The sequence below is a fragment of the Oncorhynchus nerka genome, linkage group LG25 (assembly GCF_034236695.1).
Source record: "Oncorhynchus nerka isolate Pitt River linkage group LG25, Oner_Uvic_2.0, whole genome shotgun sequence".
NCBI lineage: Eukaryota > Metazoa > Chordata > Actinopteri > Salmoniformes > Salmonidae > Oncorhynchus > Oncorhynchus nerka.
In genome coordinates this window covers 36,538,102-36,562,722 of record NC_088420.1, presented here as the reverse complement: position 1 = coordinate 36,562,722, position 24,621 = coordinate 36,538,102, and the positions used below count along the sequence as shown (strand labels likewise).

Below are 24,621 nucleotides of genomic sequence, written 5' to 3'. Positions count from 1 at the left end.
GGTCGCAGTTGCAAATGAGAACTTGTTCTCAACTAGCCTACCTGGTTAAATAAAGGTGAAATAAATAAAAAAATCAATTCACACATGGTGTCCAGGGCACAGCTGGGGGCAGAAGGTGGTCTATAACATGCGGAAATGGTGAGAGACTTGTTTCTGGAAAGTAGAAGCTCAAAACTGTTTGGGCACAGACCTGGATAGTAAGACAGAACTCTGCAGGCTATCTCTGCAGTAGATTGCAACTCTGCCCCCATTGGCAGTTCTTATCTTGTCTGAAAATGTTATAGTTAGGGGTGGAAAATTCCGGGTTTTTTGTGGTCTTCCTGAGCCAGGATTCAGACACGGCTAGGACATCCGGGTTGGCAGAGTGTGCTAAAGCAGTGAACAAACAAATTTAGGGAGGAATCGTCTAATGTTAACATGCATGAAACCAAGGCTTTTAAGGTTACAGTAGTCAACAAATGAGAGCGCCTGGGGAATAGGAGTGAAGCTAGGCACTGCAGGGCCTGGATTAACCTCTACCTCACCAGAGGAATAAAGGAGTTAACGGTTACAGGCATGTTTTACTGGCTATGACTGTGATATGTTGTTGTTTATTTACCTAATGTTGAATGTACTGACAGTAAGTCACTCTGGATAAATGTATACTGGTATGTGAAAATTAACACATCTAAATGACCTGCAAAGCCCACTGGGTATTTTTATTACCCTTTTTTTGTGGTGGAGCACATTAGAATAATACTCGGCCTGCTTTGCTCATTTTTACATATACATTTTATACATAGTTCATTTTGCAGATGCTCTAATCACACCATAGTTCCATCAGACTGATTCCAATGCAGAGTGAAAGGGGGCCACAAAATGGTGAACCGTTATGAATAAAATAGTTTAGCAAATATTTGGATTTTGAAAAAATGAATTACCGCTCTGGAAAGTGTCTTGTAGTTCAGCCCAGTGTAATACAAAATACAGAAGTACCCACCATCTTTGCTTATGTCTGTCTGTCGGTCTGTCTGTCTGGGCCAGTTTCCCTTACTTACTGACCTCTCTTATGCAATAAGCTACAGACAGAGGGACAGATAGACTGGGTTGTTTTAGTCACGCATAGCAGCACGAAACGCTGACCAATCCACTGGGAAGGTTCCATCTAAAGAAGGCTGCAATAGAACACACAATCAAACTCATATCAGTGTATTTCACCAAGAGGAAATAGAAGAATGGGAGAAAAGCAGAGAGATACTACTGGTGCTTGATAAAGGAGCATACTGAGCCACAGAGGAGTCACTCAGTCAATCCTAATGGATGAGAGTACGAGGGCGCCACTGGTGGACATCCTGTGTATAGGCCATGAAAACCTAAAGCTTCACTCTGCAATCAGTGACAATACACTTCCCTTTCTGTGATTCCATATGTGTTATTTCATAACATTTCATAAATGTGATGTCTTCATTATTATTCTACAATATAGAAAATAGTAAAAATTAAGAAACACCCTGGAATGAGTAGGTGTGTCCAAACTTTTCACTGCACTGTATACCCATTGATTCTTGAAGAATATGACTTATAAATCCCTAAAGAGCTTGGTTCAACCGTCATACCTCATCAGAAGCCAAAACGTAAGCCTGCGGCCAGCTCTAGGAAGAATCTTGGTGGTTCTAAACTTCTTCAATTTAAAGAGTGATGGAGGTCACTGTGTTCTTGGGGACCTTCAATGCTGCAGACATTTTTTGGTACCCTTCCCCAGATCTGTGCCTCGACACAATCCTGAGCTCTACGGACAATTCATTTGAATTCATGGCTTGGTTTCTGCTCTGACAACTTTGGGACCTTATATAGGCAGGTGTGTTCCTTTCCAAATCATGTCCAATCAATTGAATATACCACAGGTGGACTCCAATCACGTTGCAGAAACATCTCAGGGATGATCAATGGAAACAGGATACAGCTTTGCTCAAATTTTAGTCTCATAGCAAAGGGTCATATTAAATGTAAAATTTGTTTAAAAAATCTAAAAAAAGTGTTTTTGCTCTGTCATTATAGGGTATTGTGTGTAGATTAATGAGAAAAATAAATAAAACATTTTAGAATAAGGCTGTAACGTAACAAAATGTGGAACAAGTCAAGGGTTCTGAATAGTTTCTAAATACACTGTATAATTCCATTAATTTTATTAACTGGTATCGGGGAGCTTCAGATGAGGCTTGTGGGCATCCTAGAGCGCCATCGTGTTCATGAGAGTCTCATCTTTCAATAGAGTGGACATAATACTTTGTAGGCCAGACCGATATTCGGGATGTCTCATGGTCTGACAAACACTGCTCTAGCTCTGCCACCTTTAACTGCAGATGTGTACGGTTGATATTGGTGGATGCAGTGGATTGAGACTTAGCCCATGCAACACAGATATCTCTATTTATACAGACAGGTTTTGATGGGGATTTTGTTATTATGTTAATTCGATTTTTGCTGAGTGTACGGAAATTGCAGGCTACGGGTTAATGTAAAAACAAAAATGGCCACAGAGCAGCGCATACCAGTGGGGGTTGGCTGTTAATTTGGAAACTGGTAATGGCTGTCTGGTATCCAGATCCTGGGGAGCCTAACTAGCAGGCAGTTTTTTCCGCCTGTCCAGATCTGTAGACCCCTGCTCCCTGACTGTGCCCTGCCAATGCCCTCTACCCCTCCCTGCCCCCCTCTTCTACCCCTGTAGAGACCTCTCTCACTCCCTCTCACCCATACTCCTCACCCCTTTATGCCTGCCTTAACCACACATCATCCTCTCCTCTCCCTTCAGTGATCTTCTGATGCTGTCTATGCCAACTGGTAACTATCCCCTCTCACCACATTTATTACTGGAGCACACAGTAATAAGCCATCACTTTATGGCCCTATGCTTGTTGCCTCTGGATTCTCTCTCTCTCTCTCTCTCTCTCTCACACCCCTCTCACCTCACCCTATTCAGTGGGCTAACTGACTGAGTGGGAGGTTGGTGAGTGGGGAAGTAGTGGGTGCCATGGGTATGACTGGAACACAATCCCATACTAAAGGATATTTGAGATCATCAGAGGGTATTAAACATTTAGAAACAAAGGCGGGATTTCTCCCAGTGATTTCTGTGCTCTTTTGAGAACCTCAGAAAGCATACGAAGAAAACAACCAAGAAACAGAGATTATGCTAACAATCAAACATTGTAGTATCGTGTTAACAGTTGTGTGAACATGCTAATCATTAACAATGTGTGTGAACATTATAACGGGCAGATTAGGGCTGTGTCCTGTTTGGCTCCTTTGTGTGCTGTTCCTCTGACTGTTAAATAAACAATAGGCCAAGATAGAAGAGCTTCTCAATGCAACGCACAGTCATGCTGAAATATTCATCATCTTTGTTATGGGACAGAGAGAGAAATCACAGCGGAAAGGAGAAGGAAAACCTTTTACACCAAGCAATATAAGTCACATCTGTTGTATTTTTAAATGCCATACAACAACTACAGTACAATTTAAAGAGAGTGAAAAAATGGTGTGATCCCACTGTTGTCCTTCCTGTGTGCTCCACAATGATACACAGTGAATTTCATTGTCAGATTTATGTCAAGGTTGCCATCAATATGTAACAATTACACTAAAATCCAGAACACAACATATTCAAAAATACAACACTAAATAGCCTAACTCTTTTAGACTCCTGGGGCCTCATTTATCAATCATTCGTAAGCACAAATCTGCTCGTAACGCATGCAGGGGAAACACTTCACGCAAAGTGGGAGATTTATCAATATGAACATTTGCTTGAGTGTGTGCATAAACTCAGCCTATGCTGCCATTCAGTCTCTTACAGAACAGGGCTGTGGGCAGCTGAGCAAAAATGGAGGCAAACTAAACTTACAGAGCACCTATCATCCTTTCACTCCCTCCTCTCTACCTTCTCATTCCCTGTATCCAAGTGCTAAAGCCAATTTCTATCACTCTACATTTCAAGCTTCTGCCTCTAACCGTAGGAAACTCTTTTCCACCTACTCCTCCCTCCTTAAACGTCCACCCCCTTCCCTACCCTCTTCACTCTCTGCAGACAACTTTGTCAACCACTTTGAATAGAAGGTTGACAACATTTACTCAGCCTATTGAGTCCACTGGTCCCACTCACACAGAACTACGCTATGCCTTGACCTCTTTCTCCCCTCTCTCCAGATTAAATTCTGCAACTAGTGAGGTTCGGCCTTCCGACAACCTAACCGCTTGATCCCATCCCCTACTCTGTTCTCCAGACCATCTCTGGAGACCTTCTCCAATTCCTCACTTCCCTCATCAACTCATACCTGACAACTGGCTGCATCCCCTCTGACTTCAAAATGGCCCGAGTTGCTCCCCTCCTCAAGAAACCAACACTCAACCTCTCTGATGTCAAAAACTTCAGACCGGTATTCCTTCTTTCTTTTCTTTCCAAAACAAGTTGAGCATGCTGTCTCTGACCACCTCTCTCACTATCTCTCAGAGTTAAATAAAGGTAAAAAAATATATATATATATATCTTCTTGACCCTAACCAGTCAGGCTTCAAGATGGGTTACTCAACCGAGACTGCTCTTCTCTGTGTCATGGAGGCTCTCCTCTGTTCTCATCCTCCTAGATCTATCCGCTGCCTTTGACACTGTGAACCATCAGATCCTCCTCTCCTGCCTCTCAGGGCAGAGCGTCACAGGCTCTGCACACTCTTGGATTGCATCCTACCTGGCATCCCACACCTACCAGGTGACGTGGAGAGGATCTGTGTCTGCACCATGTACTCTAACTACTGGTGTCCCCCAGGGATCGGTTCTAGGCCTCATCTTATCTTTATAAACCAAGTCACTCCACTCCATTATATACTCACATGGTCTCTCCTATCATTGCTATGTGGGTGACACTCAACCACTTTTCTCCTTCCCCCCTTTTGACACCCAGGTGGGGACGTCTGGGCGTCTCTGCATGCCTGGCAGATATCTCAGCTTGGATGTCGGCCCACTACCTCAAGCTCAACCTTGATAAGACAGAGCTGCTCTTCCTCCTAGGGAAGGCCTGCCCATTCCAAAACCTCCATAATGTCCCCCTCCCAGAGTGCAAAGAACCTTGACGTGACCCTAGACAATGTAGATTATGACCCTACCTCACACAGGAAGCAGCACAGGTCCTAATTCAGGCACTTGTGGACTACTGCAAAAAAAGAAAAGAAGGAAGGGATTCCTGTCTGACGTTTTTGACGTCAGAGGGGTCTGTGTCGTTGTATCTGTCGAACTGCTTTGCTTTATCTTGGCCAGGTCGCAATTGTAAATGAGAACTTGTTCTCAACTTGCCTACCTGGTTAAATAAAAAAATATATAAAAAAATATATATAAAAAAGTGGTCTGAGACTCTTTAGGTGCCTTTTGGCAAACTCCAAGCGGGCTGTCATGTGCCTTTTACTGAGGAGTGGCTTCCGTCTGGCCCCTCTACCAGAAAGGTCTGATTGGTGAAGTGCTGCGGAGATGGTTGTCCTTCTTGACGGTTCTCCCATCTCCACAGAGGAACTCTGGAGCTCTGTCAGAGTGACCATCAGGTTCTTGGTCACTTCCCTGACCATTGCTTTCTCTCCCGATTGCTCAGTTTGGCCGGGTGGCCAGCTCTAGGAAGAGTCTTCGTGGTTCCAAATGTATTCAATTTAAGAATGATGGAGGACACTGTGTTCCTGGGGAATATTAATGCTGCAGACATTTTTTGGTACCCTTCACCAGATCTATGCCTCGACACAATCCTGTTTCGGAGCTCTATGGACAATTCCCTTAACATTTACATTTAAGTCATTTAGCAGACGCTCTTATCCAGAGCGACTTACAAATTGGTGCGTTCACCTTAAGACATCCAGTGGAACAGCCACTTTACAATAGTGCATCTAAATCTTTTAAGGGGGGCGTGAGAAGGATTACTTTATCCTATCCTAGGTATTCCTATTCCTTTTTGAACCATTGGAATGGTTCAAAAATAAACATATCCAGGTGTTAGAATGGCCAAGTCAAAGTCCAGACCTGAATCCAATCGAGAATCTGTGGAAAGAACTGAAAACTGCTGTTCACAAATGCTCTCCATCCAACCTCACTGAGCTCGAGCTGTTTTGCAAGGAGGAATGGGAAAAAAATTCAGTCTCTCATTACATTTACATTTACATTTAAGTCATTTAGCAGACGCTCTTATCCAGAGCGACTTACAAATTGGTGCATTCACCTTATGACCTCCAGTGGAACAGTAGTGCATCTAAATCTTTTCAGGGGGAGGGGGGGTGAGAGGGATTACTTTATCTTTAACTTCATGGCTTGGTTTTTGCTCTGACATGAACTGTCAACTGTGGGACCCTATATAGACAGGTGTGTGCCTTTCCAAATGATGTCCAATCAATTGAATTTACCACAGGTGGACTCCAAACAAGTTGTAGAAACATCTCAAGGATGATCAATGGAAGCAGGATGCACCTGAGGTCATTTTCGAGTCTCATAGCAAAGGGTCTGAATACTTATGTAAATAAGTTATTTCTGTTGTTTATTTTTAATGAATATGCTATTGTGTGTAGTTTGATGCGGAACAATTTGAATTGAATCAATTTTAGAATAAGGCTGTAAAGTAACCAAATGTGGAAAAAGTCAAACGGTCTGAATACTTTCCGAATGCACTTTCTGTAATGCATTGTCATAATTACATTTTAAAGGCTAATAAGGCTAACTATTTATAAAGGAAGAACCCTCCAAAGATAAAAGGGTTCTCAGTAGAACCCGTGGTTATTGGTATAAAATGGTTATTAGTAGAATCCTTAGAGGGTTCTAGGCAGAACCCTTCATAGAGGGTTCTAGGTAGAACCATATACAGGAGGTTCTTCAAAGAACTACCTACATATAGGGTTCTATCTAAAGGGTTCAACCCAGCACCAAAAAGGGTTCACCTATGGGACAAACTGATGTACCCTGTATGGTTCTACTTAGAACTTTTTTTCTAAGAGTATACAAGAACTTTTCAAAACCAAAAACACCTTGGGATTTATACTGTTACATACAGTCTGTCCAATCAGCCCAATACTGGCAAACCAACCTCTCCTGTTCATCAGCTTGATCTTCCATGGAAAACACACACACACACCAACACAAACACGTACACAAGCAGTTCTCCTTGTTCAGCATCTACGACCAGCTGGGACTGGATCATCCTGACATGCTTTGAAGAGGAATAGATCATTCTGGCCCAAGCATTAAGGCCAGCTAGTGTGTGTAATCAGTGTGTGTGTGTGTGTGTGTGTGTGTGTGTAATCAGTGTGTGTGTGTGTGTGTGTGTGTGTGTACAGCTGCTGTTACTATATCAGGACTGGACCAACTGAGCTAAACAAAGTTCACTGCTGTAAAAAAAAAACTTACTGTGCATTTTTCATTTCTCTCTCATTCTCTCTCTCTCTCCCCCATACTCATCCATGATAAATTATAAGACAATAGTTTATTTACAGAACTTTCAGACTCTACCAAAATAAATCTACCTACAAAAAGAGAAACATTCACTTTGTACAAAAATATGATTCTTTGTTCATTCTAGACATAATATGTGATTATCATAGTAGCAGTAGAATATGTCCTATCTAAGCTTAACTAGAGCATGCAGTTTCACCTGTACATGTTATAGAAGTATTTACAGTCATTCAACATGAATGCATCTGATTAAGACACAAAACACTGAGCTCTGGGCACGTCTCATTCGGCTAAAATAGAGTTATGGCTAGAAGGGATGCAGCTAATGTCAAGGCCATGTCACACTCTGGGGATTATACCTTAGACTTTGAACAAACCTACCCCCCCACCGAAAGCCAGCTTAGTTAGTTAATGCTTGCTAGCTTGCAAGGGCGGTAGTTCAAATAGTCAAAAAAGTTGTTTGTAGCAAGTGTAGCCAATATCAGTTTGACAACTAAGGCAAAGTGATTGCAGTGATGTTCCCCTTAAATGTACAACTACATCGTTGACGTGTACTACGATCAAAACACAATGATTCTAAACACTCTCCAAAGTCCCAAATTCGGCAGACAAGGTCTAAACTTTCGCTGGAATTTAAAATAACTTTTGACATTAGCTGCAGCCCTTCGGGCTGAATACTGTCCCCTTTGGAGGAAGTGCGTGCCCATAGTAAACAGAAAAACATTTTGTCCAAAATTGCTAATATATGCATATAATAATTATTATTGAATAGAAAACACTCTAAAGTTTCTAAAACCGTTTAAATTATGTCTGTATGTAAAGCAGAACTCTCAGGGCAGCCATTCTCCCAAACTCTCTCTTGGCAACAGAAAAGTTGGGACAACTTTGACGTCATCGCCCCCACCCTTCCCAACCAGCTACGGATCTGGGAACAGTTTCTATGTCTTCAGCGCGATGTCTGCTTTCAATGGGGTGTTCATTGTGAGAATCGCGCGGGCCTCGTCCTTTGGCGGGCTAAAACGTTCGGGTCACGCGAAAATACATGCACTTACATGCGCGCCCCTGAATTGGAGCTCTCTTTTGTTCCAGGTTTCACCAATTGATGTCGGTTTGTCTGTTCGTGCTGATAATTGTTTTACACGTTTAAAACATCCTAAAGCTTGATTCTGCACTTAGTTTGACCAGTTTAGTCGACATATGATATGTAATTTTGAAGTTTTGATGCACAAAAGTGCGGGACCAGAAGTCATTTTGGATGCATTTCAGCTGAAGCTGTTAGCATATGCTAATACAGAGACACACAACTTGAAACCAAACGATGTATTGGGTAAGTACGATTCCTTCCACGTCTTCTGATCGAAGAACATCAAAGGTAAGGGAATATTTATGTGGTTATTTTGGGTTTCTGTGGACTCCAAACGTAGAGGAGACATACTGCTAATACCTGAGCGCCGTCTCATATTATAGCCTAGTGAACGAATTCTGTAACGTTAAAAATAAATGTAACACAGCGGTTGCATTAAGAAGAAGTGTATCTTTGTAACTATATGTAGAACATGTATATTTAGTCATGTGTATTGCTTGTTATCTGACGTTATCTGTCGGAGCTATCATCATTTCTCCGGACATTTGAGTAGCATTTTTTGAAAATGTCGTCATTGTAAACAGAGATTTATGGATATAAATGGCATATTATTGAAAAAAACATAAATGTACTGTGTAACATGTCCTATTACTGTCATCTGATGAAGATTTTCAAAAAGTTAGTGAATTATTTTTCTTTTAATCCTGCGTTTGTGATTGCATCTATTGTTCGACAAAATGGCTGTATATCGGCTGTGTCTTTGGTGTTGGTTTGACATAAATATGTGCTATGTTTTCGCCGTAAAACATTTTAGAAATCTGACTTGCTGGGTAGATGAACAAGGTGTTTATCTTTCATTTGAGCTATTGGACTTGTTAATGTGTGGAGGTTAAATATTTCTAAGAATATTTTTTGCATTTTGCGTTATGGTAATGAGCTTGAGACTGTAGTCACGATCCCGGATCCGGGATGGCTCGCCGCAAGAGGTTTTAAATAAGGTTACTTTGATACGTCAGTAAAGGCACTGAGACACTATTGAGACACAGCCATAGGGATCATGGGTAGTGTAGTTTGAGAAGCCAGGCCTACGTGAGCCCTATGAGTGTTTGACTGGTATGAAAGAAGATTATACCTCTGTAAGAAGAGTCTATCGTAGTCCATATTATCAACTGCAGGATCCTAGTTCCCATGTCGTTATAACTGTCCCTCAACTAAACATGATCATATTCCCTATTGTCCCCTCTTACACCTATAAACATTGATGGTCTCCCCTAATATTTTGACTGATTACACTTTTGGCTACTGCTGTTTCAGTAGCAACTCCTCCTCTTTGTTACCCTCACCACTTCATCCACTCCTCCACTGCCCTACCCTCTCGCCATCCTTTTCTTTATCCCTCTCTGCACCCCTCTCTCCATGGTGTCGTCTGTTCCTGCTCTTCTTCAGCTCCTGGATGTGTTTCCATTTTCCTGCCCCTTGCCCTCTCCCCCCTCTCCTATTGGCCGGCCTCTTTTCCAGCCACAGCGAATCACAGTAGTCCTCCAGCGAGCCAATGGGAGAACTCATCACACGCAGATAATCCTTATAGCGTTGACGAGACTCAGTCCCGGGGCGAACTTCAACGCTGGGGTCCTCGCTGGGCTTGGTCCGCCCATCCAGATGCCCATAGGGAATGAGACGAAGTGTAAGGCGGAGCAAAGTGTGTGTGAAGTGAGTGTGTTCCTGTGCCACACACACATACACGCCAGCGTCGGCAGGATGGAGAGAGCGGATGAGAAAACCACGGTCTGTAAGGACCACTCTGTCATCTGGCCTCACCTAGGAGAGGGGGTGAGATGAGAGAGTACACTTGCTATAAGCAGTCATATACTGTAGTACTCTATAAAGACAATAATAGGAATTAAACATTAGACAGACTTTTAGCCTAACAACCAAGAAAACACAGGGAGATACGCAGAACAACATTGATAATGAAACATGTGGAATGTGTGATACGGGCATCAGGTAGCCTAACGGTTAGGAGAGATGGACCAGTAACAGAAAGGTCACTGGTTCAAATCCCTGAGTTGACTAGGTGAAAAATCTGCTGATGTGCCCTTGAGCAAGCCACCTAACCCTAATTGGTCCAAGGTCGCCGTCAACAATAGTGGATCCCTGGCTCTGACCCCACTCTCAGGAGGAGTGGGATATGCAAAGAAAATAAAATCCAATTCACGTGTACGTGTGAAATAGGACAAATGTGAGCACCTAATTATCGTATCTTATATCTGGATGAACGAACACTCAGGTCTAACAGGGAAAACCAGACCCATCAACACCAGACTGTAACCCTTCAACAACATGTCACACACCAATGCCTCACTCACGCACACAGCTAATTTGCACTCAAGGTGTGTTAAGCATGGTAATGGCCCTTGAAACAGGATGCACATTAAAGGTTTGGGTGCGGTGTTTGTCGACTGATGGGGTCAGAGGTGTGTGTGTCACGGTCAGTGGTGCTAGTGTAGCAGCGTGATAATCGTCTTCCCTCCATGCCCACAAACATCCCCTGTGATTCATCAGGTGACACGGCCTAAAACAACACAGCTGGGCTCTGTGTGTGTGAGAGAGAGAGGGAGTAAGCGGGAACGTTTCAAAGCATACCTCCCCCCTGCCAGCGGTGAAGAGGAAGAGATCATTCTGGCCAGCTAGTGTGTGTGATCTGTGTGTGCGTGTTGATGTCGATGATGTGTAGCTGAGCCAGAGGCAGCAGACCGTACAGCTGGGATATGATTGGAGTCTGGACATGGTGGCCCATATAGAGAGGTTCTAGAGTTTAGCACTGTGCTATTATAGGTATATACTTTACAGGTGGAATCTGACTGTAGTTTGTAGAGAGTCGAGTGGAATGTACTGTACTGTATGTTTCACACGATTCTGCATTTATTCTGAGTATGTTTTGTTTGAATCAACCGTTTGGAGACAACATAGGGAACAAAATCAATTCTAGCTTTTAAAGTGGCAGAAGCCTACATTGGATGTACAATGTTCAATGACAGCATTATTTAATCTGCAGTTATTCTTCTGCTATTTAATCTGTTAGAGATAATATTGATATGTTAATAGAATCTTCTGATTGCATTTAGTTAAAACAATATAATTGTAATCTATTAGCTTCCAAAATGTAAGTAGGAAACACACTCTGATGGAAAGGGTTGTCCTCTGCACTTTGTAAAAACCCAGAGTGCATTGAGTGAATGTTGGAAAATGTTATTGGTTCCTTTGTAAACAAAGCCATGTGAATGCAAAGAGGACTCGAACCACAAAGTAAGTGAAGTGAACTGGCAAAAGAGCTTAGTCCTCAGTAAAAGGCAAGGGCAGTGTGAAAACAAAGATAACTGAGTTACTTCGCTTTTCTCAATCCCAGAGTTGACTTTATAGAGGACTGAGATCAGGGATGTTAAACAGGACTACAGTACATTTACATTTACATTTAAGTCATTTAGCAGACGCTCTTATCCAGAGCGACTTACAAATTGGTGCATTCACCTTATGACATCCAGTGGAACAGTAGTGCATCTAAAACATCAGACTACAGTACATCAAGGCAAAGGCTGGCTACTTTGAAGAATCTCAATTAATACAATATATTTAGATTTGTTTAACACTCTTTTGGTTACTACATGATTCCATATTTGTTATTTCATAGTTTTGATGTTTTCACTATTATTCTACAATGTAGAAAATAGTAAAAATAAAGAAAAACAGGGAGTACAGGAGAGGGCTCAGAACGCACCCTTGTGGGGCCTCAGTGTTGAGGATCAGCGGGATGGAGATGTTGTTACCTACCCTCACCACGTCCAGTACCCAGTTGATCAGGGTGATGACGAGTTTGGGGGGGTGCTATGGTGTTAAATGCTGATCTGTGGTCAATGAACAGCATTCTCACATAGGTAGTTCTCTTGTCCAGATGGGTTAGGGTAGTGTGGTTGTGATTGCATCGTCTGTGGACCTATTTGGGGCGGTAAGCAAATTGGAGTGGGTCTAGGGTGTCAGGTAGGGTGGAGGTGATATGGACCTTGACTAGTCTCTTAAAGCACTTCATGAGTGCTACAGGGCGGTAGTCGTTTAGCTCAGTTACCTTAGCTTTCTTGGGAACAGGAACAATGGTGGCCCTCTTGAAGCATGTGGGAACAGCATACTGGGATAAGGATTGATTGAATATGTCCGTAAACACACCAGCCAGCTGGTCTGCGCATGCTCTGAGGACGCGGCTGGGGATGCCATCTGGGCCTGGAGCCCTGCGAGGGTTAACATGTTTAAATGTTTTACTCAAGTCAGCTGCAGTGAAGGAGAGTCCGCAGGTTTTGGTAGTGGGCCATGTCAGTGGCACTGTATTTTCCTCAAAGCGAGCAAAGAAGTTGTTTAGTCTGTCTGGGAGCAAGACATCCTGGTCCGTGACGGGGCTGATTTTCTTTTTTGTAATCCGTGATTGACTGTAGACCCTTCCACATACCTCTTGTGTCTGAGCCACTGAATTGAAACTCTACTTTATCTCTATACTGATGCTTAGCTTGTTTGATTGTCTTGCGGAGGGATTAGCTACACTGTTTGTATTCGGTCATGTTTCCGGTCACCTTGCCCTGATTAAAAGCAGTGGTTTGTGCTTTCAGTTTCGCTCGAATACTGCCATCAATCTACGGTTTCTGGTTTGGGAATGTTTTAATAGATGCTGTGGGTATGACATCGCCGATGCACTTGCTAATAAACTCGCTCACCGAATCAGCGTATTTGTCAATGTTGTTGTTGGACGCAATGCGGAACATATCCCAGTCCACGTGATCAAATCAATCTTGAAGTGTGGAATCAGATTGGTCGGACCAGCGTTGAACAGACCTGAGCACGGAAGCTTCCTGTTTTAGTCTCTGTCTATAGGCAGGGAGCAACAAAATGGAGTCGTGGTCAGCTTTTCCGAAAGGAGGGCGGGGGAGGGCCTTATATGCGTCGCGGAAGTTTGAATAACAATGTTCCAGGGTTTTGCTAACCCTGGTAGAACAATCGACATGCAGATAGAATTTAGGGAGTCTTGTTTTCAGATTAGCCTTGTTAAAATCCCCAGCTACAATGAATGCAGCCTCAGGATATGTGATTTCCAGTTTACATAGAGTCAAATGAAATTCGTTCAGGGCCATCGATGTGTCTGCTTGAGGGGGAATATATGCGGCTGTGATTATAATTGAAGAGAATTCTCTTGGTAGATAGTGCGGTCGACATTTGATTGTGAGGAATTCTAAATCAGGTGAACAGAAGGTCTTAAGTTCCTTACCAGAAAGATGCTTGTTTCTGTCGGCGCAATGCGTGAAGAAACCAGCTGGCTGTACCGACTCGGATAGCGTGTCTCGAGTGAGCCATGTTTCCGTGAAGCAAAGAACGTTACAGTCTATTATGTCTCTCTGGAATGCTACCCTTGCTCAGATTTCGTCTACCTTGTTGTCAATAGACTGGACATTGGTGAGTAGTATACTCGGGAGCCGTGTGCGATGCGCCCGTCTCCGGAGCCTGACCAGAAGATCGCTTCGTCTGCCCCTTTTACGGTGACGTTGTTTTGGTTCGCCGGCTGGGATCTGATCCATTGTCCTGGGTGGTGGACAAAACAGAGGATCCGCTTTGGGAAAGTCGTATTCCTGGTCGTAATGATGGTGAGTTGACGTTGCTCTTATATCCAATAGTTCCTCCCGACTGTATGTAATAAAACCTAAGATTACCTGGGGTACCAATGTAAGAAAAAATACATTAAAAAACTAAATACTGCATAGTTTCCTAGGAACACGAAGCGAGGCGGCAACCTCCTTCCCATTGTGTTGCTAACCCACAAACACATGGCCCTGCCTGGGGAGGACAGGGTTATGGTTTCCCCTGTAGAGGCACACATAAACACATGCATATGCACACTCACACACTCAGAATCATACACACTCACATCACACATGGCCAATAAAGAAAGCAGGGAAGGTCTGGGGTAAAAGGTTGAGGTGACAGGGAAGACGGAACATGAGGAGAAGTAAAACAAGGGGAGAAGAGAGGATGGAGGAAGGCGAGGGGAGAGGGGTGATGAGAAGAGAATGATAGGGGAGGTAGAAGGGACACGGTGTAATAACTGAAGGTGTTGATTAGGCCAGTCTCTGTCATCTGGTTAAGGGGATGAGTGTCAACTTCAATGAGTTGCTCTGCTCCCCTTTCCTTACCAAAACAACCCCACCCTCTCCCTGTCCCTCTCAGTGTCTGGTCTCAGTCAATCACCACCTGTCTAACAGAGAAAGGGTTCCGGAACGTTCTATTTCCTCATAACGATCCGTGAGTTCAGGGAGAGAAGAGAATAGATGAGGTGGCAGGAGGTAGAGGAGAAAGACGAGCATGAGAAAGAGAGAGAAAAAATATGGATATTTGTATGGGCTGTGTTTCTGCACAACTATCATTATCACTCCTCTCCATCTTGAAGTTACTAGTGTTTGACCCTTTGTCATCGGCTCTCTGCTCTACAGAGGAGAGAGTTGACAGTTGAATGTGTAGGTCTTAGACAAGGCTACTCATCGAACATCAAACAAGGAGAAGACCTGATGCATATACTGTTACATACGACACAGTGGTGGAAAAAGTACCCAATTGTCATACTGTAGTAAAAGTAAAGATACACTCATAGAAAATGACTCAAGTAAAAGTGAAAGTCACCCAGTAAAATACTACTTGAGTAAAAGTCTAAAAGTATTCAGTTTAAAATATACTTAAGTATCAAAAGTAGATGTAATTGCAAAAATATACATAAGTGCCAAACGGCACAAATGTATTGTTTTTTAAATTATTTACAGATAGTCAAGGGCACACTCCAACACTCAGACATAGTTTACAAATGAAGCATTTGTGTTTAGTGAGTCTGCCAGGTCAGAGGCAGTAGGGATGACCAGGGATGTTATTTTAAGTGTGTTAATTGGACCTGTCCTGATAAGAATTGAAAATGTAACAAGTACTTTTGGGTGTCAGGGAAAATGTATGGAGTAAAAAGTACATTATTTTCTTTAGGAATGTAGTGGGAGCAAAAATACAAGTTGTAAAAAAAATATGAATAGTAAAGTACAGATACCCCAAAAAACAACTTAAGTAGTACTTTACACCACTGATACTACAAAAAGGTTCTCAGTTGAACCATACAGGGTTCATCAGTTTGTCCCTACAGGGTAACCCTTTTCGGTGCTGGGTAGAACCCTTTAAATAGAACCCTCTATGTAGTGTTCTTCAAAGAACCTCCTGTATATGGTTCTACCTAGAACCCTCTATGAAGGGTTCTGCCTAAAACCCTCTATGAAGGGTTCTATCAAGAACCCTATGATTGTTGGGGGGTTCTTCCTAGAACCAGCCTTATTAAGCTTTAAAATGTAATTATGCCAATACATTACCTACAGTGCATTGGGAAAGTATTCAGACCCCTTGACTTTTTCCATGTTTTGTTACGTTACAGCCTTATTCTAAAATGTATTAAATTACTTTATTTCCTCATCAAGCAAAAACAGGTTTTTAGACATGTTTGCTCATTTATAATATAATTTGGCAGCGATTTTATAATTTGGCAGTGATTACAGATGAATTTACCACAGGTGGACTGCAATCAAGTTCCAAACACACCTCAAGGATGATGAATGGAAACAGGATGTACTTGAGCCTGTACTTTAATACATTTTAGAATAAGGGTGTAGCATAACATAATGTGGAAAAGGTTAATGGGTCTGAATACTTTCCAAATGCACTTTCTATAAGGCCTTTCTTCTAGTGCCTAGTTATAACCTGACACAGTGTTGTTAGGAATCTCCTGGTTTACAGGCCACATCTCTCCTGTAAGTCACATTATGGTGGTTCGCAAAGTGATGTGTATTTCCTATTGGTTTAAAGACCGAGGTAGGATGGCCAATAAGAGGCATTGTTAATCACCCACAACCAGCATACTGCCAGCCTAGGGAAGACTGATTACTGAAACTGCCTCGATCATCTAAACTGGAACAATCATCTCAGTGAGGGGTGCAGTAAATCTAATAACTAACATTATGGATTAATTTAGAAAACGGAATGTTATTTATCTTTGTGTAGCATAAAATGTATCAACCAATTAATGTAAAAACAGAGATATTACAGTAAAACAAACAATTCTGAAAATCTCCCTGCAATAGAGGATGCTGGGAAATATTATATATGGTTCTATGTAGAAGCCTTGTCTTTCAATGAATAATTCTTGCTGTCCTAAGAATCATTCTTGCCTTCTAAAGAATCATCAAAGAACCCTTTCTTCCAAAAACCGGTTCTTATGATGTTAAAGGATCTAGTTAGAGCCCTTTGACTTACAAAGACCCCGGTTCTTGGTAGAATCATATCCTTCCACAAAGAACCCTTTTGGAACCCTTTGTTCTAAGAGTGTACCCTTCTCCTGACCTCTTCCTCTCATCCTTCTCTTTCTCCTCCTTCTCTTCCTACAGTAATTCTGGCAGTTCAAAGTCAACCAATCTGCTAGAGTTAGAAACAAGCTCCGCTTCCGGTCTGAATGCAACAGTGATCTCAGTGCACTCTGGTACACACCCTTCAAATATTTTTTTGATTTTTTTTTTGATGTGTGAATTTTCTGTCATTCATAAATATCTTAGCAGACTAAGTGCAAAATCTGCCGGTGTGCCTTTGAGCGAGACACTTAACCCTAGTAGAGACCCACAGCAGAGGTGTCATAAAACCTAGCGGTCAAACAGGGCAACGGTTCCAATTGTTTCTCCACCATTAATTCTCTCCATAGGGGATTTTAGGAACTTTTAAAATAAGTGCTGTGTTTCTTGTAGGCTCACCCTGGCATGACATTTTGATAACCATGTATGTCTCTCTTGGACAAGTTGACTTTTATCAATATATTCAGCTCTATTTACTCTCAGATTCTAAAATGCTAATTAGAATCAAAGTAGACATCACACAAAACTACAAATCCCTGCAAGTTCCAGCACGTCATCTCTAACTGACACCTTTGCTAACAGGTATTGTCAATTTAAAACATGCACAAGACAGTTGACAGAATTGTCCATTTAGAGAAATGTTGCCAATTTATTTATTACTACATTTAACTAACATTAGATAGTTAATCCAAAGATTCTTACCGTTGTCTCGATTCAACAGTCTCGTCAGGGTAAGCCTACACGAAAACAAAGCCCTTATTTTAAGTGTTTCTAAAAAAAAACTATGGGAAAAATTAATGGTGGAAAAATAAACGATTGGAACCATTTCCCTGTTTGACCAGTAGGTTTTATGGGTATTTATTACATTTGCAATTGCAACAAATAATCTGCTCAGACCCCAACCAAGGAACATCAAAAGTCGTGCTATAAATTCACAGACAGCACAAAGATTCCTTGATGTCCTTCCAGATTCCCTCTGTCTACCCAAGGACGCCACAGGACAAAAATCAGTTAACCTCCTAACTGAGGAACTCAATTTAACCTTGCGCAATACACTAGATGCAGTTGCACCCCTAAAAACTAAAAACATTTCTCATAACAAACTAGCTCCCTGGTACACAGAACATACCCGAGCTCTGAAGCAAGCTTCCAGAAAATTGGAACGGAAATGGCGCCACACCAAACTGGAAGTCTTCCGACTAGCTTGGAAAGACAGTACCGTGCAGTACCGAAGAGCCCTTACTGCTGCTCGATCATCCTATTTTTCTAACTTAATTGAGGAAAATAAGAACAATCCGAAATTCCTTTTTGATACTGTCGCAAAGCTAACTAAAAAGCAGCATTCCCCAAGAGAGGATGGCTTTCACTTTAGCAGTGATCAATTCATGAACTTCTTTGAGGAAAAGATTATGATTATTAGAAAGCAAATTACGGACTCCTCGTATTCCTTCAAAGCTCAGTTGTCCTGAGTCTGCACAACTCTGCCAGGACCTAGGATCAAGAGTGACGCTCAAGTGTTTTAGTACTATATCTCTTGACACAATGATGAAAATAATCATGGCCTCTAAACCTTCAAGCTGCACACTGGACCCTATTCCAACTAAACTACTGAAAGAGCTGCTTCCTGTGCTTGGCCCTCCTATGTTGAACATAATAAACGGCTCTCTATCCACCAGATGTGTACCAAACTCACTAAAAGTGGCAGTAATAAAGCCTCTCTTGAAAAAGCCAAACCTTGACCCAGAAAATATAAAAAACTATCGGCCTATATCGAATCTTCCATTCCTCTCAAAAATTTTAGAAAAGGCTGTTGCGCAGCAACTCACTGCCTTCCTGAAGACAAACAATGTACACGAAATGCTTCAGTCTGGTTTTAGACCCCATCATAGCACTGAGACTGCACTTATGAAGGTGGTAAATTACATATGAATGTCATCGGACCGAGGCTCTGCATCTGTCCTCGTGCTCCTAGACCTTAGTGCTGCTTTTGATACCATCGATCACCACCATTTGGAAACCCAAATTGGTCTACACGGACAAGTTCTGGCCTGGTTTAGATTTTATCTGTCGGAAAGATATCAGTTTGTCTCTGTGAATGGTTTGTCCTCTGACAAATCAACTGTAAATTTCGGTGTTCCTCAAGGTTCCGTTTTAGGACCACTGTTGTTTTAACTATATATTTTACCTCTTGGGGATGTTATTCGAAAACATAATGTTAACTTTCACTGCTATGCGGATGACACACAGCTGTACATTTCAATGAAACATGGTGAAGCCCCAAAATTGCCCTTGCTAGAAGCATGTGTTTCAGACATAAGGAAGTGGATGGCTGCAAACTTTCTACTTTTAAATTCAGACAAAACAGAGATGCTTGTTCTAGGTCCCAAGAAAAAAAGAGATCTTCTGTTGAATCTGACAATTAATCTTAATGGTTGTACAGTCGTCTCAAATAAAACTGTGGACCTTGGCGTTACTTGGCGTTACTCTGGACCCTGATCTCTCTTTTGAAGAACATATCAAGACCATTTCAAGGACAGCTTTATTCCATCTACGTAACATTGCAAAAATCAGAAACTTTCTGTCCAAAAATGATGCAGAAAAATTAATCCATGCTTTTGTCACTTCTAGGTTAGACTACTGCAATGCTCTACTTTCCGGCTACCCGGATAAAGCACTAAATAAACTTCAGTTAGTGCTAAATACGGCTGCTAGAATCCTGACTAGAACCAAAAAATGTGATCATATTACTCCAGTGCTAGCCTCCCTACACTGGCTTCCTGTCAAAGCAAGGGCTGATTTCAAGGTTTTACTGCTAACCAACAAAGCATTACATGGGCTTGCTCCTACCTATCTCTCTGATTTGGTCCTGCCGTACATACCTACACGTACGCTACGGTCACAAGATGCAGGCCTCCTAATTGTCCCTAGAATTTCTAAGCAAACAGCTGGAGGCAGGGCTTTCTCCTATAGAGCTCCATTTTTATGGAACGGTCTGCCTACCCATGTCAGAGACGCAAACTCGGTCTCAACCTTTAAGTCTTTACTGAAGACTCATCTCTTCAGTGGGTAATATGATTGAGTGTAGTCTGGCCCAGGAGTGGGAAGGTGAACGGAAAGGCTCTGGAGCAACGAACCGCCCTTGCTGTCTCTGCCTGGCCGGTTCCCCTCTTTCCACTGGGATTCTCTGCCTCTAACCCTTTTACAGGGGCTGAGTTACTGGCTTACTGGGGCTCTCTCATGCCGTCCCTGGAAGGGGTGCGTCACGTGAGTGGGTTGATTCACTGATGTGGTCATCCTGTCTGGGTTGGCACCCCCCTTGGGTTGTGCCATGGCGGAGATCTTTGTGGGCTATACTCAGCTTTGTCTCAGGATGGTAGGTTGGTGGTAGTCGATATCCCTCTAGTGGTGTGGGGGCTGTGCTTTGGCAAAGTGGGTGGGGTTATATCCTTCCTGTTTGGCCCTGTCCGGGGGTGTCCTCGGATGGGGCCACAGTGTCTCCTGACCCCTCCTGTCTCAGCCTCCAGTATTTATGCTGCAGTAGTTTATGTGTCAGGGGGCTAGGGTCAGTTTGTTATATCTGGAGTACTTCTCCTGTCCTATTCGGTGTCCTGTGTGAATCTAAGTGTGCGTTCTCTAATTCTCTCCTTCTCTCTTTCTTTCTCTCTCTCGGAGGACCTGAGCCCTAGGACCATGCCCTAGGACTACCTGACATGATGACTCTTTGCTGTCCCCAGTCCACCTGGCCGTGCTGCTGCTCCAGTTTCAACTGTTCTGCCTTATTATTATTTGACCATGCTGGTCATTTATGAACATTTGAACATCTTGGCCATGTTCTGTTATAATCTCCACCCGGCACAGCCAGAAGAGGACTGGCCACCCCACATAGCCTGGTTCCTCTCTAGGTTTCTTCCTAGGTTTTGGCTGTTCTAGGGAGTTTTTCCTAGCCACTGTGCTTCTACACCTGCATTGCTTGCTGTTTGGGGTTTTAGGCTGAGTTTCTGTACAGCACTTTGAGATATCAGCTGATGTATGAAGGGCTATATAAATACATTTGATTTGATTTGATTATTATGACTCATACTGTGGTACTCTATTGCTGCTGTAAGTCACTCTGGATAAGAGGGTCTGCTAATTGGCTAAAATATGAACATGGCATAAGTCAGGGCAAAATGTGTAGAATTGCAGAAAATTTGCTTAAAATCATTTATCTCCACCCTATGGCAGAATGTCGGAAATTGCATGACATGAGTTATAAAAAAAAATTCTCTCTGCAAATTATTATTATTTTTCTTGCAAAGATTGCTGATCTAGAACATGGAAGCACCCCTCCAGGTTGTTTTGGTTGGTTGTGTTGTTTTGCTGTCATGTAAGGGCACATGATGTAACACTTAAAGCAGTTAAAATGTCTGTTTTTCAGCCATGGGAATTGATGACTTACAACAAACCTCTGTAGCACTGCCAGTACTGTAAACCTCTGATAACACAAGATTGACTTCTTTCCTGACCTGACCCCTCTCCACAAGCTGTGTGTGTGCTCAGAGAGGCAAACGGGTGAGGACCCAAAAAAGACGAGAAAAACATTTCCGCACAGAAGCACGGTGTGAAGTGCAAGAAAAAAATGTGTCTATTTTCAGAGAATAAGAACATAACACACATTTGATTAATCTCAATACTCCTAACTTTCCAAACCACAATAGACAGATAAAAGACCACTTTCCACATCAGGAGACCACTTTCCACATCAAGAGACCACTTTCCACATCAGGAGACCACTTTCCACATCAAGAGACCACTTTCCACATCAAGAGACCACTTTCCACACCAGGAGACCACTTTCCACATCAGGAGACCACTTTCCACATCAAGAGACCACTTTCCACATCAAGAGACCACTTTCCACATCAAGAGACCACTTTCCACATCAGGAGACCACTTTCCACATCAGGTGACCACTTTCCACATCAAGAGACCACTTTCCACATCAGGAGACCACTTTCCACATCAGGAGACCACTTTCCACATCAAGAGACCACTTTCCACATCAAGAGACCACTTTCCACATCAAGAGACCACTTTCCACATCAATAGACCACTTTCCACATCAAGAGACCACTTTCCACATCAGGAGACCACTTTCCACATCAGGAGACCACTTTCCACATCAGGAGACCCACTTTAATAAATTAAAAGGGGGGAGTAGTTGCTTTTAATGAAATTGCAAACCAACCAGAGACCATTGTGTTTCGTTAGCTGTGTTTCTGTAGGGGTTCTTGTAGTGGTGTTTAATGTGACGGGAGAGTTTGCTAAACAAATACCCACCCAATTGATACAAATCATTATGATATCATTCTGCCAGGTAGGCCTACATCGCAATCAACATTTGGAAAGTTTTTGGGAAAGCCTTTAGAAATGACTGTTTAGGCATGCTAATTGGCTACACTACAACACACAGCTGCACAGAAACAGACGTTATTCTTTAGAAAGTTGCAGGAAATACAAATCACTGACGCATTCTTTTCATGAATTATGAGAAAGTGCAATTTCACTAATTTTATAATAAGTACATACATGTAACCTTCGGTGCTCAGTCCAGACAGCAAATTGGCCAGTGTTGATTTTTTTGGTCCAAAATGTCTAGTGTTGTTTCAGGAGTTAAATTCACACTGTTAGTTTGAAATTAACGCTCAGTGTTGTAAAATAACCCCAGTGTTGGTGTTAATAACCGGAGTTATTGTTTTACATTGTGGAGAGTAAAACAGTCCCATCAAAACCAAACCCATCATTACCATATTTCCCAGCATGCTTTGCATGTATTCTTTTTTGGGGGAGGAGACGGATTTTAATATCTGTGTTTTTTACATGTACATTGATTGAATGATTAATCTTATGCTACACAAAGATAAATAACATATATTTTTCGAAACAAATCCAATCAGTTAGAGACAATTATTGCACCCGTTACTGAAATTTAAATTGTTTAGGTCGTCTACTTAACCTGAGTGCCTAATAATGGTAGTCATTCTGAATGCAGGTAGAGGGGTGAATAAAAATTCTAACTGTTGGCTATCATAACTCTGGCTGGATTCCAAAAGGAATTACACTTGTCAGTCAGTATCATTTGATTTGTGTCTCTGTCACTAACAAGTACAGTCATGAGTGGTAACCCTACAATTCACTCGAAAAGAAAAGGCACAATGGGAAAAATGCTAAATAGGCTTTACACCATATAGTGTTGAAACAGCCAAAATCACTCACTGTAACAGTCTTTTTGCATAACACTAATAGGAGTTAACTCTAGATTAACACTAGTGTTGAATATAAATAACACTGAGGGTTAATTACACCATAGTGGTAAATTTGAGTAACGAAGTATTACATTTAACACTCAAAATGTAACACTATAATCAGAGTAATTTTTACACTCTTTAGAGTAGGACCATATGTTATCTGAGGTAGCGTTAAAATGAACTCTTTAAGTGTTTTGATTTGTTGCTGCAACATTTACTGTGTACACGATTCATGTGGATAGTCTATTTTGAGATCAAAATGGTGAATATTGCAGAAAGTTTGAATCCCTGTGTGTGTGCATGCTTGTGTATGTGCTTGTGTGAGTGCTGTCTCACCTCCTCTCTGTGTTCAGCTCCAGGTCTGTGTATGAACCAGCGTATGGTGGCCTGTTGTGATTTGGGGAGACACTCCAGGAAGGTTGAGTTATTCTCCACCCCAAACATTATCCTCTCCTCCACCCTGCCTCCACGCAGAGCTGAGAACACAGAAATGAATCCATGTAGTGTTAATATCGTGATTGTCTGAGCAACACGCATGCACACGCACACACGCGAGAAGGTACTGTATCAGGTCAGGGAAGCATTTAAGTCTTGTTTTATCACTTACTGTCATCTGTGTCCCAACACTGGCTGGATGGGTCTCCATGTTTAATGTCTTGTCTCCTAGCTCTCCTGTCAACCCAAAACGCATGCATAAAACACACACACACGCCACAGGGTCAGGGGTGAAAGGTCAATCAAGGTAATAAGGTCACGTCCTGCTGTTAAGGCAATATTTGGCTCCATACATACATTCTTCAGTGTGAGGCGAGTTCATAGTAGTTAGCCTACAGCAAGACCAGGGGCAACATTTTACTCTTTCTAACGCACACACAAAATGGTTCCTGTGGCGTGTGTGTATGTATGTCCTGAGTTCGTATTACAGGTAACAGGAGTTACTTCAGGCTAGGATTTAAGCTGCTCTGTCTGTCCTGATAACCCTGTTAAATATGTCTAACATACTGAACATACTGACAACAACCAGATATGGACAACACGCTGAACCCAACATACTGACAGCCACATACAGATAACACACTGAATACAATAGAGAAAGGGGGATACCTAGTCAGTTATACTGAATGCCTTCAACTAAAATGTGTCTTCCGTATTTAACCCAACCCCTCTGAATCAGAGAGGTACGGGGGGCTGCCTTAATCAACATCCACGTCTTTGGCGCACGGGGAACAGTGGGTTAACTGCCTTGCTCAGGTGCATAACGACAGATTACTACGTTGTCAGCTCGGGGATTTGATCCAGCAACCTTTCGGTTATCAGCCCAATGCTGTAACGATCCTCTTCCTG

At 42.3% G+C, this 24,621-nt stretch overlaps 1 protein-coding gene across 1 annotated transcript in view; it reads right to left on the bottom strand.

The window, feature by feature from the left end:
• Positions 1-7,461: 7,461 nt before the first annotated feature.
• Positions 7,462-24,621, bottom strand: part of LOC115109459 (semaphorin-3D-like) — a 77,611-nt gene continuing 60,451 nt past the window's right edge. The window contains exons 16-18 of the mRNA XM_029634363.2: positions 23,885-23,949; positions 23,614-23,753; positions 7,462-10,352 (exon numbers count right to left, since the gene is read on the bottom strand). Of these exons, the coding sequence (XP_029490223.1) occupies positions 9,882-10,352; positions 23,614-23,753; positions 23,885-23,949 (676 nt within the window). The 3' untranslated portion in view covers positions 7,462-9,881. The remainder of the gene's footprint in view (positions 10,353-23,613; positions 23,754-23,884; positions 23,950-24,621) is intronic.